Consider the following 15,247-nt stretch of genomic DNA (forward strand, 5'->3'; position numbering starts at 1 on the left):
TGCCTTGACGACGAACTGATGGCGGCGACCGGAAACTGATGGGGAACAGGACCTGATGGAGATTGGTACTAGAGCCAAGAGGCGAACCTGTACGACGACGAACTGATAGCCAACAGACGACGAACTGATACGGTGAAAGAGAACTAACGGAACGGGAGATCGGTACTGCGAACGGGAACGACGAACTGCGCAGCTCACGATCGGTACTACGCGGCTGTTTGGCGCGGGAATTGGTGAACGGGAGACGACGGCGGGCTGTTTGGCGCGGGATCGATTGGCCGCGCGGGAAGGAGTGCCGCGAAACAAAATTTTCGGGAAAAAAAAGATGATGGACTTGGCATTTTACATAACGGTTGGAGATCACCCGATTTTAGCCTTGCTATTTTCATTTGGGGGTTTGCAATTTGCCTAAAATGCATAACTTCAAATGCATAATGGTTGGAGATGCTCTACGTCTTGTAATTCATAAAATGCATATGTTCATAAGAAGAATGCAAGTTTGGATTTTAAACTTGTGAAACCTCAGTAAATAGTTCAACATCTTTCTCCAGCTCCGCATGCCCCGTTCGTTTCCTGGGGAGTGGGGAATGATTCCAGAAACTATTCCCGTCGGATTTGTTACTAAAATTTGTATAAGCTCTCCACGGCCGGAACAGTTCCTTGGCAGGACTCGCTCTAATCGAACGGAGCCTTATTATAGATTAACCAGTCTCTAAGATTGTTCGTGTAATATATATATTTTCTTATTATTACTGGAGGGATCCTTCAGTCGATACAAAAATGTTGTGCCCTGCAATTCAAAAGAAAATGAATATGGGCCACAGTTCCAAAATGTTCGTAGTGGCCCAGCTGCAATCACCGTTACCGAGCCAGCCCACCTCCCACTACGTGCTTATTTTTTTCCCCCGCCGATCGATCCTTCCCTCTGACGCTTCACAGTCACAGCGGCGCGCACCGTCGCGTCTTCCCGGTTTTCCCCGCTCCAAACCCTCCCAAAACTCAAACAACACCGCCCACCGCCTCCCGTCCCGTCCGGCCGTCCCCACCACGCTTCTCGTTCTCGACCATGTCGTTTGCCGACGAGGACGACGACGAGGCCTTCCTCCTCGCCCTCGACGCCGCGGAGGCAGCCGCGCTGGACTCCTCCAAGCGCCGCCGCCTCTCCACCACCTCGTCCTCATCGACCCCCTCAACCTCACCCGCCACCCCTGAGGGGCCCTACCTGGCCGCGCTCAAGGGAAGCCACAGCTCCACCTGGAAACAGCAGATGCATGGATATGCCCACAAGCAGCCCCACGGCTCCAAACCCCTAGCCCCGGGTACCGGAGGGGCCCAGGTGGCGAGCGGAGCGTGCTTCAAGTGCGGGGACCCCGGGCACTGGGCGCGGGACTGCCCTCAATCGGTTCCGAACACGGGTGGAGGAGGTCAGATCGGCGTCGGCGGTGGATATGTGAATGCGGACATGAAGGTGGAGGACAAGGCGTGCCCCTGCGGTGCCGGGACCTGTCTCGTGCTCACTTCCAACACGCTGAAGAACCCCGGTCGCAAGTTCTACAAGTGCCCCACGCGGGTGAGTGTTTTGAATCACCTGACCACAGGGCCCTGAGCGCGCAATTACTTGTCGATGCTACCCTAATTTGTTTGGTCTGGCATGTGCATGTTGTAATGACTTGGATGTACTCCTTCTATGAAGGATTTTATATAGGCCTCTAGACTCTAGCGATTTTTTGGGTCCCTTTGCTGGTTGGTCGAAGCAGGCCTGTGCTGTGACTATGGCATGTTGATTTGCTTCTCTAGTATTAGGACCAGCGATTATTCCCTACACAATCCTAGGACCTGCTTGGTAACTTAGTAATCTTTTTACAGCTGGAATTTGTTACACCTGTAATTCCTTGTGCATTAGGAATCCCTTGTAACCACTTCTGCCTGTAATTTGTTATTTGGATTGCGGAGAGGTAGAAACAAACCTGCGTCTTGGCCATAGCAGCTAGTGACTTAAGTCTTAAACAGATAGTAAAAGCAAACAACGATATCCACAATAGACAGTAAAAGCAAGTGACGATGACCAAAGTAGCATCGGGAACAGTGATGTCAAATTGATGTCAGTTTGGGTAAATGATGGGATCCTAAGGAGCTATCAAGATCCCCTATCTACATGGTATTGGAGCTCAGAGCCGGAACATTCATATTGGTGCTCAAAATTTTCACATCAGAACATCAAATTGGATACAATCGAAGAAAATTCAGACATAAGCAAAGATCTAAACATATTCAGAAATGAGCATGAGGGCCTGAAAAAGAGCTAAGCAAAGAGAACCTGAATCCCTTGCAGCTTGCCATGAGGAAGGACCAAGCATAGATGGTGGCCATGGCAGTCTTGTTGTATCACACTTGATAGTGCCATGGTCTTCTCTATAGGCTGGCCATCGCGCTAACTGCTGAAGTCGCATGGTCCAACATCTCCATCTCAATGGCGGCAAAACTTTTTCACATCTTTCCTGTTCTCATGTCTGCGATAGCGTTGGCATCAAGAGGGTTGCGGCAACAGTGTGGAGAAATTTGTCAGCGTCAGAGGAGGCGGGCAGGAGAGTCTGTGGCAGCGCAAGAGACAAACAGGGAGAGGCTGGCAGTAGTGGAGTTCTGGAGGAGGATAGCGGCAGAGAGCCATCAACCTAGTGCTGGTGCAGACAATTGCCTGAGGACGAAGGCGAAGTAAGAGGACACAGGTCATGAGTAGCCAATTGTAAGAAAAAAAAGTGTTGCCAGCGGAGGTGGTTTTTTAGTTTGAGGTGTTTTTGTCTAAACCGGTGGTAATTTCTTTTGGATTACATTCCATCAAAATACCTTCGTACAAGTTCGGATGTAAAGTTTATGGGTATGTATTTTACAAGGGTTTTAGCTCCAAAACCGACCTTCCAAATAGCCCCTTAGCCGTGTTTCCTGGTAATGCTATTCGTCCATTTCACAATATTTATTCAACATGCATACTGAGCAGGCTCATTGTTTGTTCAGCATGCATACTGAGTAGTCGTAAAATTAGGTTGTGCAAAATGAATTTTAACGTATTTGTCTTTATTATATGGAGTAACGCCATGTCTACCTATGTTCTATGTTACTATGCCTCTAGACTGCATCCTTTACAAATATCATGAAATGAGGTCCTAAATTCATGCTTGGTTTAGTTTTCTCTGGATGCTTGTCCTTGGTTTAGGAGCACTCTTTGTACGTTTTCCTAGGGTGGGAGTGTGCACATGAGCTGAAGCATTATTAGTGCAGTAGTGTAGGATACTTAGATATGGGTTCAGAGGTACATAAGCTTGCTTGTGTGTTGTGAGTGATGGCACATGATGTAACTGTAGAACAATGTTTTCAGGTTGTCCGATTAATCGCGATTAATCGTCCTGGTCGGTCAGGAGTGCTCGATTAGGAGGTCCGACCCGACCAGGTCGACCAGAAACCTAGTCGTCCGATTAGTCGTCCACTTATCGCGATTAATCGTCCGATTAGGACATGGACGACCAGGTTTTGTGCTCTGTTTTTGGGCTTTTTTGACTGGGCAGATATGTGTGTGTGTGGGGGGGGGGGGGGTATGGAGATGCTGTTGGTTGTCCCAGTTCTCCAGAAATAGTTAAGAAGGAGATGTTGGTTTACATCAAAAAGAGTTCAAGGACTGTTCTAGAAGCGCCAACACAAGTTGAAGATGAAGAGGAATGTTGGTTTACACTAATGCAGTCTTGATGCTTCCTTTATTGTGTATAATATAGTGTATATATAGAGGTATATATATAGGTCGACCAGCTGATATGCCTGGACGACCAGGGACGACCAGGGTTGATTAATCGACCTGGTCGCTGATTAATCGCGATTAATCGCCTGGTCGGTCCCAGGTCGACCAGGATCGACCAGCCGACCAGAAAACATTGCTGTAGAACACTTTTGATATGTTGTACTGGCACTTGAAAGTGAATATCTTATGCCGTGTTATAATTTTATAACTTATATTCTTATTGCTTAATCAGCTTGTTAATCCTATTTAGATGGCCTCATCTTTTCAGTTGCTTAGTTTATTGATTACTACGTTATTGCTTGCCAGTTTAATGACAAGTTGTGTATCTTTGTAATTTGTATTGTTGGAATGGTATTCTCAGATGTCTGTTATCTTAGAATCAATGTCTCCACCTTTGTAATTGCTGACATGTCTGTCATCTTAAAAGTACCTACCAAATCAGCTTGGGTTTCCAATCATTAACCAGTCATTTTTTTCTTTGATCGTGGGGAATTTCTGTTGACGAGTTAGATTATTAGGTGACTGTCTGGCTCTAGAAAAATTGCATCAGTACACAAAATATTTTTTTTTGTTTCATTTTACTTTGGTCAAACTTGCATGGGCATCAGATGATCATAATAAGATGTCCTTGCTGAATGTGGCGGATCCAGGATGATCTGGTAGGAGGGTTTGCTACCAAGAGGAAGAGATTTACATACGTATATGCATATAGGATTTACATACGTAGATGATGTATACATGCACATGCGATATTGGAGTTACATATGGCTAATATAAAAAGGACATCTGAATCTTAGGCAAGATGAAAGGCAACTTTCTTCTTGTTTCCATTTATTTTTCCTGTTTTTGATTTGACTCATATATGCCGAAATTGCTGATGCTATTTACTTCTTATCTGACCATAAGGATGGGGGTTGCAACTTCTTCGAGTGGTGTGATGCTCCATCTCCTGCCCCTGCAAATGCACGAAATAACATGGTTTTACACTCAGAGACGTCAGCAACAGATATGCTTTGCCCATGCGGTGCTGGAACTTGCTTAATTCTCACCACGAAGACAGGGAAAAATGTTGGGAGGCAGTTTTTTCGCTGCCCATTAAATCAGGTAAACTCGCACTTTTCGTTAGTTCGCCGATGCTACCTGAATTCATGATATTTTGCCATTACCAGATAGTGGCCTATACTGGTTTGTTGTTCTGGAAGAACCTTTTATCTGACACAACTTGTTTAATAATATCATCGAACATATGCAATCCTCCTTCCTGAATTCGAGGAATCAACTAATTGTGAGATTTTTAACTTGTTTAATAATAACATTGAACATCTGCAATCACACTCCTTCCTGAATTCGAGTTATCAACTAGTTGTGAGATTTTTGTTGCAGGATACCGCTTTTATCAATTGTATAGATAGAAGTTGTAGTGATTTGGATTGTAAACTTGAATTCTGAACTGTTTATCTTGCAGCTGTGACTCATTAGTTGGATCTCTTGTATTACTTTAATAGATAACAGAAGATGCAGACAGTATGATAGTTACTGTTGCAGAATGTATTTATCAAATAGCTTTCAGTAGGCAACATCAGAGATTTGGATTTTCAATGTACTAACTCATGGCTCATCTGTCTTCTCCTTTTGCTCTCATGACTGAACAACTGGTTTACTTTTGGGCTATTCTTTAATCTGGACATCATTGCATAATTATTATTGATGATGGTAAAAATGGCTTGCTTACAGTTAAAGTTACACATGGCATTACCCTGATAATTGTTGACCTTTGTTTTTGCAACAATTTCCTGTTGGCTGCCTGATATAATAGTGCATTTCATGTCTTGGTCTTCCTAGTGGTAATGAAAGATATATCCTCATCCTATATTGTTTGTGTTTAAACTACATGGTAATATTGTGAAGAATAACATTGTTTTCTTGTTATGCTTAAAGCAGCCATGTTGTTCGACCAGAACTAGGGATCTTTACAATTTAATTTATTGTCATGTTTGCTTTGCATACTAAGGCCTTGTTTAGTTCGCAAAAATTTTCAAGATTCCCCGTCACATCGAATCTTTAGTCGCACGCATGGAGCTTTAAATATAGACGAAAATAAAAACTAATTGCACAGTTTACCTGTAATTTGTGAGATGAATCTTTTGAGCCTAGTTACTCTATAATTGGACAATGTTTGTCAAATAAAAACGAAAGTGCTACAGTAGCCAAAAACCTAAAATTTTGCCAACTAAACAAGGCCTAAAAATGGCTAGTTGTTGCACTAACTAAATACTATACTAGTTATTATATATTTTTTTAAAAAAAGGTAAAGCAGTGATTCAATCCTAGTTCCTAGACCTAGATATTGTTCCTTCTCTTAGTGGAGCACTTAGTTATATCTGTATCTTCATGCATAGCAACTGATGCTAGGATAACATTTTTTTTTATTTTAACTCATGTGATATTCCATGTTCCATTATATCTTTTCCTTTATTAGTTTATAATGGAGCCACCTTTTTTTCCCCTAATAACTTGGGCATTTCATGTCTCTTTCTGGTGCACGACGGGGACAAATCACCCAGGGTGGTGGCTCTTGTGGCTTTTTCAAGTGGTGTGATGAGCAACAGCCTAGGGTAGGTGCACCACTGCAGCAGCAAGCTTCACCGCAATACCAAGCGGATTCTATGTCAAGCATCCAAAACCCCAGCCAGAGGAGCTCGTCTTCCTGCTTCAAGTGCGGCCAGGAGAACCACTGGGCGAGGGACTGTCCGAATCAATCGTCGGATCCTTATCCTGACAAGGGTGGGAGACCAATAACCTCATCGAGCTCACCTGGTGCGTGCTACAACTGTGGTCGGCCTGGTCACTGGTCCCGCGACTGCCCAACCTCGAATAGTGGTGGTGGTGGTAGTGGTGGTACCGGCACCAACCGTGCCAAGTCGTCCTCTGCTTTGAGCTCGTGGAATAGTCAGAGATACTGATTGCTGGCTCCTGTGAACTCAATTGAACTGACACGGACATGCTGTACGAAACTTGGACAATTGCCCCCCCAGCCACGTGTTGCTTAGGTGTGTGTTCACGTCGATGCCTTTTGCTACTCTACGCTATCGCTAGGTAAGAGAGAACTGTGGCTGTTCTCTTCCTTCACCCTCACCCTGTTTTTTTTTTTATCTCTGTCGAACTTGGGTTTACTACTGTTTTAATATCTACTCTAGGAACTTGCACTTATCTTTGTCCATGCATTTCCATAAACTTCCATGCTTCTGTTCTGTTCTTAACTTCCCTTTTGAAGACTTGGTTTTATTACTTTATTAGATATTTATGATGACATGAAGTGCTACTCCAAGGCAAGGCATGAGGTATTTTAGAAGTCTACTACTACTATATATGCCCTGTGGACATTGTGAGGGTGGAGCCCAGGCCCTGGGAAGGCCTCTAAATGAAATGAAACAGCCTTTAAAAGTTGTGAACAGTAGTTTGTTATGTCTAGTGGGCCGTGGGCCGTAGCTGTGCTGTTCTAGGCCCAATAGCTCTGAGTAGAGTCGGCGCTCCAGGGTGGGCAGTTATAAGCCACCCTGTCGCCTGTAACAAACCATGGAAGAACAGATACTCTGCATCCCCATTCTATGAACTCACCTCCCTCTCGGAATTCAGCCGAGATCCATCTTGTTCTTCCCAAATTCTTGCTACGTTTCCCTCCCAAACTCTATTCAGTTATCTAGGATCGTTACATAGTTCAGTTGTGTTGGTGAACTTATTAATACGTGCACCCACTGTACCATTCTTAGGACCCAACTATTAAAGGTTACGAACAAAGGCTGGGCCTATGACGGGCCCAGCGCAGCGGATGCTATCGCTGCCCGGTCGATGCACATGGTTTAGCGCTGGCGCGGCAAGGGAATCTCTCTTCTCCGGGTATTAGTTGGGGAGCAGCAGCAGTAATCGCTTCTTCTGGGCAACGCTGTGGTGCCCTGGGTGGTCCGGTGGTCCTCTCCCGGTGCACTAGCAGAGGCCGCTGGTGCGGGACTGCGGCGGAGCCAGTTCAACTGCAGCGGTGCGGTACGGTTGGTGCCTCGTGCCAATCCTGTTTTTTCTTTCTTTTTTCACTGCGAGGCCGATGGAGGCCCCTTTGGCCTTTGGGACGACTTGGACAGTCTGAGGGCGTGGAGGTACGGGACATCACAGGTCGGTTTCTCGCAGCGATCTTGGGGTCCCTCCTGTGATGGGAGTAGATCTGAGATGCCTCCTGCGCAAACGCCAAAACCTTACTGGTCCGGGATTTGCTGTTCATTTGTTTTGCTGTCTATTCCGCCCCCGCTTTCAGTGCTTGATTCATTCGCTGCATCATGATCCCCACCCCGATGGATAGCTTAGCGATGCTTGGTGTTACTGGTAATAGTGTACGGAACTGGGCTGTACTAGTGTGCCGACATGTTTTAGTGCCCACATGAGTACTGTATGTACATATGTATGTATTTGCTGAGGCCTTGTTTAGTTGAAATGTTTTTGGGTAACGTAACACTTTTATTTATATTTTATCCAATTATGGACTAACTAAGCTGAAAAGATTATCTCATAAATTACTGACAAACTATATAATTAGTTATTTTTTATTTATATTTAATGCTTTATGCGTGTGCCGTAAAACTCATGTGACGAAGAATTTTGAAAAGTTTTTGGATTTTGGGTGGAATAAGTAAAAAAAAGCCTCAGGCCTTGTTTAGTTACCAAAAATTTTCAAAATTCTCCGTCACATCAAATATTTATTCGCATGCATGAAACATTAAATATAGATAAAAATAAAAACTAATTGCATAGTTTATCTGTAATTTGTGATATGAATCTTTTGAGCCTAGTTACTCCGTAATTAGACAATATTTGTCACATACAAACGAAAATGCTACAGTAGCCGAAACCAAAATTTTTCTCGAACTGAACAAGGCCTCAGTGACGCTAACACATGGTTCGCGCTATCAAGGATTAAATTACATTAAATAAAAAGGGGGAATGGAAGTCCTGCAGCGTCAGCAAGGGTTTAAATAAATAAATTATTACTCCACCTTTCCGTGGGATGTTAGCAGGCAAAGGGCAGAGCCTGGCCCCGGTCCCGGTTCCTGCAACAAACGCAAGTCTTGAAGCACGTGATCATTCCGGCCGGTGTGGTCCCCTGTGAGTTTTTATGGGTAGCGATGTTAAAACTCTGCTATGGATGGCTCTTACAGATAAGTACTGTAGTTAACACGCTCACTGACCACTGCTCCGGTGCGCGCTCGCGGAGCAGGCCCCACAAGCACGTGACGTACGGGATCCACACGAGACGTTCGGCGCCAGTCGCCTCCCTCCCTCTGGGCTCGGACCACCGGCGCAGTGCAGGAGCCCAGAGAGTCCAGACTACGGAGTGGTGGCAGCCTGCGCCATTACCCGCTAGAAACACCGTGATTTGTCTCTTCCGCTCGCCAGATCCCCCAGCAAACTCCGCAAGTTGGCGCTGCCTCTGCGGCCCTGCCCCGCCCGGATAATGCCAGGCGCGGCGCGGGTGGATGGACCAGGACGCCGTGGACGGACGGACGCCTCTGGTATTTGCGTTGCGCCGTACCACCGAGCAGGACGCATGCGCAAGCACAACTCATCAGTCGTTTTGCGTCCTCTCTTCTGCCGCCGCGGCTGCTGCATTTGCGATCGCATCGCATCGCATCCAACAAAAAAATCCAAGGACCACCTGAACTCGACCCCGGGAGAAACGGCCTTTGGATCGCTCATCGCTGGGTGCGGTGCGGTGGTGGCTGGTGGGGGCTCTCGTACTCTCCTTCGTCCGCACTCGCCTCACCAACTATCCATCCATCCCTTCCCAAGAAAAAGATGCCGACGCCGTCTTCTTCTTCTTCTTCCCAGCCCAGAGTTGGCCAGCTCGCTCACTTGTCTAGCGCTCATTGGCCGGGCGGTGGGGCCCCCTGGCCTACGGCCGTACACGCACGTCAGCGCCCAGAAATAGTAGTAAGCCTGTGCCTGTGCCGGCTGCGCGTTTGGCATGCCCTCACATCCATCACCTGTTTTGGGCGAGTTCTATGATATGAGTGACGGCAGCAGCAGTTTCACGAATAATCCTAGCTAATGCCGCACCGGCACGGCGGCACCGCACACAGCGCTGCGCTGCATCTTTTGCCCTGGGTAGCCTTTACTGGTTTGGTTTCAGTTGCTGTTGCACGTAGTAGTGTTCGGGGCATCCACTGTGCGCGTCCCCTCGTGCGGCCTTGCCTGTGGCACCACCACTCCACTCCACCGCTGCGATTCGACGACGATGATGATTAGAAGTATATAGAGTAGTAAAAATAATAAACTATACTACTAATAAAGCAAGGTCTACTATTCGTGTGCGAGGCTGGGGGGAGGCAGCTTTCCTCCATCTTGTCAAAGCCAAATGAGGTTAGTCACTAATTACTACCCGCGGACCGAATCTCTTAAATCCAAACCCTTTCTGCTGATTCGTCTGTACGTCACGTCGCTGCCCCCTGGCTGCCTCTCCCAACCGCTTGATGATGATTCTTTATCACTTCCGGCTCCTGGCTGCCTCTCCCAACCGCATGATGATGATTCTTTTATCACTTCCCTTTCCATCCCCCCTTGCTTGCTTTAGGCCTTGTTTAGATCACTCCGAAATTCAAAAAAATTTCAAGATTTTCCGTCACATCAAATCTTGTGGTACATGCATGAAGCACTAAATATAAAAGAAAACAGAAACTAATGGAACAGTTTGTTTGTAATTTACGAGACGAATCTTTTGAGCCTATTTAGTTTATGATTGGACAATATTTGCTACAAACAAACAAAAATGTTACAGTATTAAAATCCAAAATCTTTTCGGAACTAAACAAGGCCTTACTACAGACTCATCCAGTCATACACACATGATTGGAGCACGGGGATTCCCTCTGTTTCTCTCCAAAAGGGCGAGTCAAATAACAATCAAATAGCCAGACTAATTAGCATTCTTTTTTTTGCTAACATAAAAGAGAGAATGAGAGGAAAAGAGAGAGAGAATTTGGGATAGCATGTGGATGTGAGAAAGAACAAGAAATACCTAAAATGCAGTACCATATAATGGTAACAATAATTCCTAGACAAATGAAAGACAAAATTAGGCTTACTCTATAACTTTATTTGTAGCCAAGCACTTGACTCTATATTAGGCTTACTCTAAGAGTGTGTCCATCTTCAGCGGAAACCCAAAATAAAGGCACTCACTCTTGATTTAGAATTTTTTCTACTTTTGTTTGTCATATCTCCTACACTCGAGTATGATTCCCCAAAATCAGGGGTACCCTCTTTAAATTTTTATTAGGCTTTACTAGGGTTGCTTGCCCTTATTTCTAGGCACGAATTTTGGGGGAGCCCCAAATGAGGAACCCCTATTTTTTTGTTTTTATCTATTTTATCATTTACTCTATGTATCGCATGGATTCAAGTCGGCATAAATCAAACAAAAATCTTGTGACTTTATACAAATGACTAGGGGGTGCTTCAACTCAAAGGCGCATAGGGGGATGGGGAGGGTGCACTACCGGTGGACGTTGATGGTGAAGGGCGCGCGACGGTGGAGGCTATTAGGGGAGCACACGGTGGTGAAAGCCGACGATTAGGAAAGCATGCTACCGTGTTGGATGCGTCTAGGGAGCCAAGGACATATGAAATTTGTGGTGGCATGCATGGCACAATAGCGATGGATGTCACTAAGGAGATAGGCGGGGGATGGCAATTGGGGGAGGGCACGATGATATGGTACACCGATGGATAGCAGGGACCTTGAGCAAGGGGAGGGCGAGGATGTTGAGAGGAGGAGAAGACGAAACCCGAGTATAGTAAGCTATAGCGAATGGAAGGATATGGGCGAGATCTGAAGAGGAGTGGGAGGAAAAATGGTGGGAAATAGAGAAGGAGGTGCTTCGAAGATAACCACGAAGAGAAATTTTGAGAACAAACATATATATACCTAAACAAGGATCCACCATTTTTTTACCTCTGTCACGGATAAATAGGAAAGGAGGCTGAGGCCTTGTTTAGTTCACCCCGAAATCTAAAAAGTTTTTAAGATTTCTTGTCACATCGAATCTTACGGCATATGCATAAAGCATTAAATATAGACGAAAACAAAAATTAATCACACAGTTTGACTGTAAATCACAAGATGAATCTTTTGACTCTAGTCAGTCTATGATTGGATAATATTTAACAAAAAAACAAAAGTGCTACAGTGGCGAAATCTAAAATTTTTTCACATGTAAACAAGGCCTGAGTAGAAAACCTGTTGCACATGCTCAAACTACCGTTCACCCCTCGTCCGCCACAAAAAAAAAAAAAAAAAAAAAAAAAAAAAAAAAAAAAACTACCGAGGGGGGAGGCGAGAGCGTGATGTGATCAGTTCGCGGGTATGTTACGTATGTACGTGAGCAGGACCACCGGTTGCCGTCGGAGAGCGAAGGCGTATCGTATCACCAACCACTTTGCCGAGCGAACACAGAGAAACCGAAACAAAAACGCACACAATGGCACAAAATCCGTGACAAATACTACCAGCAAGAAATTCTCTCGCAAGTCGAGTTCGCAGCGACCGGGTCCCCCCCTCCCTTTCTTCCCGGACGGCAACGGGGAACTGGACCGGTGTGTGTGTTGTGGGCGAACTGGGCGTGTCTCCAAGCGCGACGGCGACGTGACAGCGCGACGTATCCATACAGATCTGCCGCAAAGAGAACAGGGCCTTTAGTTTCTAAAATATTTTACAAAATTTTTCATATTTCTCGTCACATCGAATCTACATAAAGCACTAAATATAGATAAAATAAATAAATGAATTTTTTAAGTCTCGTGGTTGGATAATATTTGTCAAATATAAATAAAAATGCTACTTTCGTGTTTTGCAAAAAAAAGAAATTTGGAGAGAAGGGCGCCAGCAGAAAAAGCCCCCCGGCCGCTGCCGGTTGGACTTTGGAGTTGCAGTTGCAGTTTGCAGTTACGGCCAGGTCGAAAGCTTCGTTTACCGGGCTCGGCGTTTTTTTTTCTCCTTCAGTCCTTTCTCCGGTAGTTGACGAGGGAGCAAAGAGTATTCATTCATTCATTCAGACGACGACGACGTGTTTACTTCTAATCCTGGGAGAAATTGTATATAATTAGTGTCGGCAGCATTACGATCCTTTGGATAGTTGGATTATGCCGTATGTTGTGTCTCTTTCAATGCAAGGCTCGCCGCAGTGGTGTTTGATATTTAGAAGGATTGTTTGCTTTGTCATATAGGGTAAGCGGCACATGTTCTGGGCTTTATAATACTGCACCAGCTTGCACGGAGCACACACACAGGTTGTTATTGATCTGATCTGCATACAGATTGGGAATCTTGGTACGAGTGATTGGGCTTCCATTTTTAGGAAACCACCACCAGACGTATCTGGTAGAATATTTAACGCACTAGTACGTCTATATACTATATACACACACGACAGCGCTCACCGCAAGTTAAAAAATAAGTAGAAAAAATAATGAGTATACTGGAGAGTGTTCAGTATCCTATACTACACCCACGACATAAAGTACTGAACAATACTGAAACACGAATACTGAACGATACTAAATTTTGCTTAGTATAACAATTCAGTGTTGAATAGTATTCTACACAAAATTATTATACTGAACAAAATTCATTATTTTTTCACTACTTGTGTTTTAATATTTTTTCGTATTTCAGGGTTCTGGGTGTAGTCATGAATAATACTGAATGTTGTTTGAGTACTGCTCAGTATTTTTTCTGCTCAATTTTGACTTGCGGTATAGAATAATATTATACAAATAGGATGTAGAGTAGCGCTACCTGCAGGATTTAGTATAATATTCTCCTAAAGTGTTTGATAAGCTTCCTCTGAAGAAGCTGTTGTGAGAGCCAGAACCCAAGTCGTGCCAAATAAACCGTAAGTTTGATTAATCCTATGCTCTTCAAGCATGTCGTCTGTAAAAGCATGCACATAAGCATGTTTAGTTTTAACCTTGAGAAAGTTGCCCGAATCAGGCAATAAGATCTAATCACAGCTTCTTTCTCCGTTCTAATTTATAGATTATTTTGGTTTATCTGAGACACAATTTTTACTATAAATCTAGGATATCGTATATTGCCATATAGCAAAAGTTATGTAATAAAAGAGCTAAAATGATATACTCTGTATATTTTAGAACTGAGGAAGTATATAACCTGTTCGCTTAAATTTATCTACCAAATCTATAAACCATTTAGTAATATTTTTTTTCTCATAATAAATTAGTAAACAGTACTTTCAGCCATAATTTTTAGACGAATAAGCTAACATAATTTAATACTATGTGAGATTGCATCCTATACCTGTCAGCTTCTCCACAACGTGAACCACAATGTTACGGACTTTTTACAGCCGCTGCTGGCCCGGTACGGCATGCTCGGATCGCCGGCTGCTCCTGTTGTTGATGGTGGCCGGCGAGCCTCGTTTTCCCGGCGGGCCCCGCCGCGAGGGCACGAAATAATTGCTCGGTACGGAGGCGATCGGACCCGAGCTCCTCCCCTCCTCCCCTATGGCGCGGCACCATGTGGCCGGCCCGCCTCCCCTCCCCACCCAATCACCCGCGCCGCTGGCGCCCGCCTCGCCCGGCTCCCGCCTGCCAGTGACCGCGGAGGAATGCCCGGCGTGCGACGGAACGCGGTGGACGGAGACCTCCACTCACGCCGCACATATTCCCCGTCTGTTGCGAGTTGCCAGTGAGTGAGTGGGTTTGTCGTTTCGTCGATACCCTTTCGATATTCTATTTTTTTTAAAATCCTTTTTAGAAAAATTAAGCTCCCACCATTTTCCTCCTCCACTCGTGTGTGAACTCTCAGCTTTATGTGTTCATCGTATATAGGCCTTGTTTAGATCCAAAAACTTTTTAGATTTTAACACTATAGCACTTTCGTTTTTATTTGACAAACATTATCTAATCGTAAAGCAACTAGGCTTAAAAGATTCGTCTCGTGATTTACAGTTAAACTGTGCAATTAGTTATCTTTTTTATCTAAATTTAGTGTTCCATGCATGTGCCGCAAGATTCGATGTGATAGAGAATCTTGTAAAGTTTTGAGTTTTTGGGTGTATTTAAACAAGGCCATAAGAGCAAGTATTATGGTGGGCTGTAAGCTGACTGAATGCTGATGTGGAGGAGAGAAAGGAAGAGAGAGAGGAGAAGCAGGCTGTAAGCTTACAGCCAGCTTAGACACAATAACCAAAAAACTTTGTGAGAGAGATAAGTGGACCATATATTAATAGTGAATAGCTAACTATTATATAGATGGGCTGGGAGAAGGCTGTAAAGAACTTACAGCCCAGCAAGTGAGTTGTATTATTAAACTTGCTCCAATAGTCGTAGTCCCATATCTCTGCATTGCTATAGTAGTCCTCTCGTAGCAGTACTCCTACTAGGCTACTAGGCTAC

The 15,247-nt window shown here is 44.7% G+C and overlaps 1 protein-coding gene across 1 annotated transcript; it reads left to right on the forward strand.

Annotated features, from left to right (window-relative positions):
* Nucleotides 922–7,042, forward strand: LOC8083913 (cold shock domain-containing protein 3). Its single transcript, XM_002463729.2, has 3 exons — nucleotides 922–1,570; nucleotides 4,694–4,891; nucleotides 6,352–7,042. The coding sequence occupies exons 1-3, from the start codon at nucleotides 1,067–1,069 to the stop codon at nucleotides 6,748–6,750; spliced, it is 1,101 nt and encodes a 366-aa protein (XP_002463774.1). The 5' UTR covers nucleotides 922–1,066; the 3' UTR covers nucleotides 6,751–7,042.

This window comes from Sorghum bicolor, chromosome 1 (assembly GCF_000003195.3).
Source record: "Sorghum bicolor cultivar BTx623 chromosome 1, Sorghum_bicolor_NCBIv3, whole genome shotgun sequence".
Lineage (NCBI taxonomy): Eukaryota > Viridiplantae > Streptophyta > Magnoliopsida > Poales > Poaceae > Sorghum > Sorghum bicolor.

Excerpts from the sequence above, each read along its gene's own strand:
- LOC8083913 (XM_002463729.2), top strand. The coding sequence starts at position 1,067 with ATGTCGTTTGCCGACGAGGACGACGACGAGGCCTTCCTCCTCGCCCTC. Across the intron at positions 1,571-4,693 it reads TCTACAAGTGCCCCACGCGG|GATGGGGGTTGCAACTTCTT; the intron begins GTGAGTGTTTTG and ends TCTGACCATAAG. Across the intron at positions 4,892-6,351 it reads TTCGCTGCCCATTAAATCAG|GGTGGTGGCTCTTGTGGCTT; the intron begins GTAAACTCGCAC and ends CAAATCACCCAG.